This window comes from Phalaenopsis equestris, unplaced genomic scaffold (assembly GCF_001263595.1).
Source record: "Phalaenopsis equestris unplaced genomic scaffold, ASM126359v1 Scaffold000002, whole genome shotgun sequence".
Lineage (NCBI taxonomy): Eukaryota > Viridiplantae > Streptophyta > Magnoliopsida > Asparagales > Orchidaceae > Phalaenopsis > Phalaenopsis equestris.
Genome location: NW_018164444.1, coordinates 78,201,655 through 78,209,925, shown reverse-complemented (window position 1 = coordinate 78,209,925; position 8,271 = coordinate 78,201,655). Strand labels below are relative to the sequence as shown.

At 34.3% G+C, this 8,271-nt stretch overlaps 1 protein-coding gene across 1 annotated transcript; it reads left to right on the top strand.

Annotated features, from left to right (window-relative positions):
* Positions 1-2,363: 2,363 nt before the first annotated feature.
* LOC110028675 (probable LRR receptor-like serine/threonine-protein kinase RKF3) lies at positions 2,364-4,622 on the top strand. Its single transcript, XM_020730627.1, has one exon. It carries the CDS (start codon positions 2,517-2,519, stop codon positions 4,389-4,391), a length of 1,875 nt encoding a protein of 624 aa, XP_020586286.1. The 5' UTR covers positions 2,364-2,516; the 3' UTR covers positions 4,392-4,622.
* The last annotated feature ends 3,649 nt before the right edge of the window (positions 4,623-8,271 follow it).

The following is an 8,271-nucleotide window of genomic DNA, read 5'->3' as shown; positions in this document are numbered from 1 at the left end:
TGAGCTCAGCTCGTGTTCGGCTCGTTTACACCCCTAATCCTATTCATATGCAAAATCTTTCGCAACTTCTTCTAGGTTGGGGACATCCTTCACTGTAGTCTTAAATGGTCGTTCATATTAACGTTTCGGGCACGACTATGGTAGGGTAGTCATCCCGCTTTTTATTCAGACATCAATTCGTCGGAAATTAGGGCTGTTAAAATAGCTCGTTGTTCGCGAACAGCTTGTGTTCGACTCATTAAGAAGTTCGTGTTCGGCTCGTCCGCTAATTTAAAGAGTCGAACTCGAATAACACAAAAAAATATTTATTTGTTCGTGTTCGGCGGCTCGAAATATATATATATAGCGATGAGTAGTATTTATAAAAATTTAATTGACTACAAGGTTACAAAGAATTATAATCAATTAAAAGAATTGATTAAGAAAATAGGAAAAAAATTATAAAATTAGATTCAAATAATCTTTTAATATAAACAATAATTTTTAAATCTTACCACAACCCTAAATTCTTATAACTACGTGATTAAGGTTGTCAAAATGGTTTTTTATTCGCAAACTCGAAATATAAACGAGCCGAACACGAGTTGAGCCTGGGCTCGCTCTTGTTCGACTTGTTTACACCCCTATCAAGAACTACTTCCAGACTGGGGCAACTTCACAAATAACACTTTCTTTTAAAATCAATTAAAAAATAAAAAATTTAAAATATAATTAAAAAATTCACAAAAATTATTCAAAATGATCCTCTAACCTAAGTGAACCTCATAAATTTATTCTCAGGATAAAAAATATGTTTTGGTTATTAAAATTAATTAACATTGAAATTTCTTAATTTTGAATCAAAATAACTATTAAAAATTAAATAAAAATCAGAAAAATATAAATTCTTCTCTGGTGTATAAATTGTCTCATGAGTATGGTAACAACAAAATTTCTAAGTCATTTGAGTTAAATCGAATAAATTATGAAGTAAAGAACCCTAAGGTAAAATTATAATTATTGACTTTTGAAACATTAAGTTTTAAAGGGTTAATTAACTCTTTGAAATATTTGAAATAATAAAGGTTAAATGGTAGAAACCAATTCATCCCATTTTCTATAAAAGGGTAAAAGCATAATTTTTCAAATTGTTGAGAATTGGAGGCCAATCAAGTTTGGAAGATCTTAAGGTCAGTAACTTGTGTTAGGAAGACAATAACTCATCAATATGAAGTTCGTAACCAATGATTTAATGATAACTTAAACTGTTAATGAGAATTGGACACACTTCACGTTATTTATTTTTTTAATTACAAATTCACCCATAACTTCACGTTATTTATTTTTTTAATTACAAATTCACTCATAAGGTACCTAAGAGCTCAGTAGCGAACTAGATTTGATTTAAAACTACTTAATGAAGTACCTAAGAGCTCAGTAGTGAACTAGATTTGATTTTAAACTACTTAATGAGAGCTTATAAAAGAAACATAAGTAATCATAAACATTGTTGAAATACTACGAGCTCAAGTTCTGCACTGGTGCAAATAATATTACTATAAAAAGTAGAATGATCATTTGTCCAGAAACAGCTGCAGCACAACTATTTTCAAATTATAAAAAAATAAACAGATAACCAGCTTATCCGCAAATAGTTTCCTGTGGCAGCTGCAGCATAATGAATTATTTTTAAGCTGCAACTGCCCTAAATAGACCCTAAATCTCTTTTCCTCACATATAATTCATCCTTCAATAAATAATACACACTCCTTATTCTTAATAATTTTGATTGCAAAGAAAAATTGCATATATACCATATGATTTTTATGTATTTTCATATCTGACATAAAAATACTTGATATTTATATTTATAACACATTTCTTTCATAAACTTATTCATTGAAAGTTGTATTTCACTTTTAAAAAGATGATATTTTTTATATGATATTTAAGATTTGAGCTATATACATAAAATATGAATGTCTAGATGATAGATATGTAAATACATCAGAATTATGTCGTATATATGTAAATGCTTCTAAAGTAAAATATGGATAATTACATACACTCAAAATATTAAGTCAAGCATCTAAGTGCTTTTCTGAACTATGAAACCGATATATTTATTCGTGTCACGATAAAATTAGTAAAATATGGATAATTACATACACTCAAAATATTGTTATTTATAAGTCAAGCATCTAAGTGCTTTTTTGAACTATGAAATCGATATATTTATTCGTGTCACGATAGAATCATTGTGAATTTGATAAATATGAAAAATATGAGTTGTGATTTAATCATGACTTTTGATATTAGAGTGAAATTTGAAAAATGAATGAAAGGAGGGGCTTGATTTGTAAATAGCACCACACAAAATCTCGTGGAGCTAGAAGGTAGAACTTCCACCCTGGTTTCAACGTTACCGGCGGCGGCCTCAAACTTCACGACACCGCAGCTTAGCTACCTTCCAAATTCCTCTCTCTCTCTCTCTCTCCTTGCAAGCCGCAACTACACCTTCATCTCTCTCCACCACCATGCCGGAAATGAATCCACCCAAACAGTTCTGCTCCATCATCCTTTTCCTCCCCTTCATAATCTTCCTCCCACCATTCGTTCTCTCACAGAACTCCAGTTCCACCAGCTGCCCTCTCGACTTCTCCGTCGCCAAGCCCTACATCTCGGCAGCCTCCTCCTCCCCTCCCTCCGACCTCTGCGGTTTCTCTCTCCAAATCCTCCATCTCGTCGAATCTCACTATCTCCTCTCCTCCAATCTCTTCGTCCCACCTTCTTCCTCAGCCTCCTCCTGTTGGTCCCATCTCTCCTCCCTCCTCTCCCATTTCTCAATCTCCCTTCCTTCCTCCTGCAACTTTTCCGTCCCCTCCATCTCTCTCCCCTGCATGAACCTCACCTCCCGCGCCGCCTTCACTGCCTTCCTCCCTTCCAAAGCTCTGACCGATCTCAACTCTTCCTGCGACAGGCCCCTCTCTTCTTCCTCCTTCTGTACCTCCTGTACTACAACCATCAACCGTGTCAAGACCTCTTATCTCGTTGGGCCGGATATCTCCAATGTCACTGATTGCTCCGATTACCTCTTCATCTATGCCGCGGCAGCTGCAAATCGTTTCGGGCCGGGTGATTCCTCCACTGCTTATTGTCTCTTTCTTCTTCAGATTCCTTCATCTTCATCGTCTTCCGGTGGAGGTGCCGCTTTAGCGGCCGGAATCGCCGCAGCTGCGGCTGCCCTACTTGCCATCGCAGCATTTATGGCGTGGTATTTAATCCACCGGCGACGGAGGAGGCGGAAAAGGTGGAGCCGGACTCCTGCGAGATCCGATCCGCTAATCGGCAGCAGCACGACGCTAACCAAGTTTAGCTTAGAGGAGATTCGCGAGGCAACTGGAAATTTCTCTACAGAGAATATAATTGGGATGGGAGGATATGGAAATGTATACAAAGGCGTTCTCAAGGATGGGACGAAGGTTGCCATCAAGCGTTTTAAAAACTGCTCCGCTGCAGGGGATGCGAGCTTTGTGCATGAGGTGGAGGTGATTGCAAGCGTTCGTCATGTAAATCTGGTGGGTCTTAGAGGATACTGCACGGCGACTACACCAATGGAGGGCCATCAGAGGATCATTGTCTGCGATCTGATTGCCAACGGTAGTCTTCATGATCATCTTTTTGGCTACGAAGAGATGAGATTAAGCTGGCCGGCGAGGCAGAGAATCGCGTTGGGGATGGCGAGGGGGTTGGCTTACCTGCATTCTAGTGCACGGCCGGCAATCATTCACAGAGACATAAAGGCAAGTAATATTCTACTTGATGAGAGATTTGAAGCTAAGGTAGCGGATTTCGGTCTGGCTAAGTTTACGCCTGAAGGTAGCTCTCATGTGAGCACTAGAGTTGCAGGGACTTTGGGTTATATTGCTCCTGAATATGCTCTTTTTGGGCAGTTAACTGAGAAAAGTGATGTTTTTAGCTATGGAGTTGTGATGCTTGAACTTTTGAGTGGGAAGAAGGCCTTCAAGAGCAGAGAGGATGGGCAGAACTGGCTTGTGAGTGACTGGGCATGGTCTCTGGTTAGAGAAGGGAAGACATTGGAGGTAATTGAGGAAGGTATGGAGGAGCTGGGGCCAAAGGAGTTATTGGAGAGGTATGTGCTTGTTGCAGTGCTTTGTTCTCATCCGCAGCTGCACGCAAGGCCAACTATGGATCAGGTTGTGAAGATTTTGGATAGTGATTCGACGGTGCCACCGATTCCTGATCGGCCTATATCTATCATAGCAAACAAGGAGGATATTGAGAGATCAATGAGCAGCACCAGCTCAAGCCAGCTATTCTCTCCTTCTGGATATAATCACTATATCCAGACAAGGGATGAAACTCCTCACCAAGGTTCTGAGTTTTTGTGATGCTTGCTTTCTTTGTTTTGGCTTCATTACGGGGATCATATTCTCAGGGCTTGAGGATCTACCGGTAAGTGGCCATTCTTTGTGAATATTTTTGGATCATAAATGTATGATAATTCCTCCTAATTGTAGTTAGTTTATATTTAATGTCTCATGCGGTTTTGTTTTAGCTCCAATGCAGATTACATTTGTTCAGTTTGTATCTATATTCCTCAACTGGTTGAGGCTCTAAGTGTGGCAATCAAATTATTTTTTGTGAAGTAAAGTTTGGGAAATGCTATTCTTAGTTCTATTTAATCCTGGTAATTCAATATCATCTACAAACATGTGTGCATTTACATGCATAACACCAAATTCTTAGTTTAATTAGGTATCTATGACCTTAATTTTGCTTTATACATTTGACTACCAAAATATTTCATATCACATCTAAAATGCCATTATTTTAACTTTTATAAAGTGAGCACACCTTTTGATGCATAGATACGGTGGCATTTAAGTAATTTTAGATATGTAAATACATTATAATTGAGTAGTATGTATGCATGTAAATCTTCATTTTTTTTATTTGGGTCAATGCATGCATTGCAGAGAAATAAAAACCTTGACTCAAGACTTAGGAATCCTTATTCCAGTGTATTTCAAAATGCATCATAACTCCTTCTATGATGCAATAATTTTTTTTGTAAGATAATATTATTGGCTTGTAGAAAATAAACATCTTGAACATTATCTTACAAAACAGAAAGAGTTGGTTGTCTTTTTATCAGATTGGTGGGGCATTGCTGCTAATACAAGTGTTCTTTCTTCCTGAGCTGATGTTGACTCATGATATCCTTAGCCAAAATTTTTATTTTCCCCTCAGAGAAATCACTTGTAGTTTAGCTCCTCCATTTTTAATGAAAATAGTAGCTTCTTTAATTCATGGAGAAGGCAGGATACGCTTCAACATTGCCAAACAAATGATCTATGGATTTTACAAGATCATTACTATGAGATAAGTCATTGTCTTGTTGGTATTTCTAGTAGCGCCTTTTAAAAACTCGGCATATCACTATTTGATTTTTTTTGTTTCGTGTGATGACAGACTTTATAGTGTACATTCATCTTCTCCATTGGGTCCGCTATACTTCCAAAGCACTTTGTTCATCTGTTTGAGATTAGTTGTGAGTTTATTTGGTTTATGTTTTGTTTTTTTAAGTTAAACTTGTCTTTAGCTGATTATTTTTTATTAAATATTTTTGATTTGGATAGGGTCTCATTTTGTTTCACATGAAATTGAACCATTGATTAGGTTCAACTGGGATAATCTTTCAATCAATGCATCCAGTCTATTGATAATAATTAGAAAGTAACCTATAGGTGATTTAGTTGGTTTAAACATATTGAAATTTTGTTTAGTCATGTTCATTCATAATGTTAAATTTTTTTTAAGTTCAAAGTATTGCATAAATGAGGGAACTATAACTAGAGACTTCAAGTAGGACTCATCACTCTTCTAGTCTAAGAACCATAAAGTGTTTCGAGGGTTGGCGTTAGGAATATGAATAATCCAACGGGGCTTTGGAATTGTTGTTAGTTGGTGCATGCATGGCTTAAAATTATACAATTGAATATTGAGGATTTTTTTGTCAATAACGTGAGACAGAACCCTATTGTTAAGAGAGTAGATGTTTTAGATTCGATTTATGTTAAGAAAGCAGAGGTTGACCTAAAAAGACTTGGGCTTATTGTATAAAAAATGATCTTAATCTTTTAGAATAAATGAAAATATGACACTCAATAGAACGCAATGGAGAAAATAGATTCATGTAGCCGACCCCACTTAGTGGGATAAAGACTTGTTGTTGTTGTTGTAAGGTAAGACAAAATCCTCAAATTAAAAAAAAAAAAAACTATTTAGAAGAAGAAGTATTTTATAAACTTCAAAATTTGTAATAAGATATGATTTATTAACACATTAAAAATTATCATATCAATATTTTAAAATAGTTTAAGTAACAAATTATATAAAATAATGAATAACATATTAACATTTTAACATCAAATCATGAAAAAAGATAATTATACAAATATCAAACTAAAATAAGCTCAGATGCTAAAATGAAATACAAATTAATATAACAATGAAATAAGCTCCATATGAGCTTTTATCTCTCATTGATATTGTCCTTCATTTTATCAAAATAAGTCATTAATATTAAAAAATTTAAATTCTAAAGTTCATATCACACTCATCACTCAATGGGTTTAAAATTATCTACAAAATGAATTATTTTCTCCCATATTTTATCCTCAATTGTATAAGGTTGTATGAATCAGTGCACTCGATGAACAACTCGAACTCAGCTCAATTAATACTTGCTCAAATTGTTCATATTAATAAATAAATAAGTTCGAACGCTTTTTAAAAACACGAAGATTAAATGAATCAAACCTAAACACTTCAACCTTCAACTCATTCATTTATGTTTACAAATAAGCTCATTTGTTGTATAAAATGTAATTTGTTAAATGTAAGATATTAAATTCGGTAATAGCTCATATCATATATTATATATTATTTATATAAAATTTAGTTAATTAGAATTCATTTGATTCTATAGTTAATAATAATGTATTATAATTTAATATCAATAATATTTTAGGATTAATTATTATTTAGATATTTACTTTACTAAATTTTAATTATTAGTATACTTAATTCATTAATTGATACATCATTATTCCACTATATCCAATCAATCACACTCATAAATATTATTTAATTTATCATTACATAAATATATAATGTTAAATTACTAATTATATATCGCATATCCTTAAAATTTGTCATTTCACAAATCACTTATTAAGGGCCCATTTGGGGCAGCTTATAAGTTCGGGAGCGCTTTTTAGAACGTTACGGTACCGTTTGGTTCACGTGTTTTGCCCGCTTATCCGAAAATGCGGTTTCACTTTTACACTAAACGCAGGCATGTGAACTACCCGCGGGCCGCGTTTCAGGATAAGCAGGGCCCATTTGGGGCAGCTTATAAGTTCGGGAGCGTTTTTAGAACGCCGCGATACCGTTTGGTTCACGTGTTTTGCCCGCTTATCCAAAAATGCAGTTTCAGGATAAGTTGTTTATTCTTAAACGCACAAGCTGCCCCAAACGCACGCTAACTCAACACTAAAAAGCCTCTAACTATACTCTTCCTCCCCCAATTTTGACTTTCTTGCTTCCCATGAATTGTTTTTTAGCGAGGTAAGTATTTATATTTTTTTTCAAAATAATTTTTTTTTTATTGTTGGTGAATATGCATTTTATTATAAAGTTACCTCATCTTATTATATTTATTTTAATGAGCTCTTTTTCAGTTTCTGTTTTCTTCTTCTTAAAAATCTTTCACTTGAACATTAAGCTATTGCCTTTATTTGTATTTTTTATAAATAGCAAAGATACCTTCATTATTATCAGGAGGTGCAATGTTTTTATTTTTTTCATTTACACGTTAAATTTATTATCAGCTACCTATGTAAAGCATTATTTTTTGCTTTTATTCTTAGGCAGATTTACATACATACCACTCAACTATTATCTATTTACACATCTAACTTATAAACTTCAGTTTATTTACATATATATATGCCATTTTATCTATGTATAAAAAGATATATTTCACATTTGAAGAGTCAAAATAGTGGTATTTTTTATATGTTGTTAAAATGTTAAAATTTGGATGGTATAAATATAAAAAAGTAAAGTTTAGGTGTTAGATATAGAAATATATTGGAATTGGATGATAGTATGTCAATTCCTCTTACTCTTTTGGGAGAGATTATTGCATACGGACACCGCATGCAACTCTGCATCCGGAGTCCGATCCTGATTACTTCCGCT

Excerpts from the sequence above, each read along its gene's own strand:
- LOC110028675 (XM_020730627.1), top strand. The coding sequence starts at position 2,517 with ATGCCGGAAATGAATCCACCCAAACAGTTCTGCTCCATCATCCTTTTC.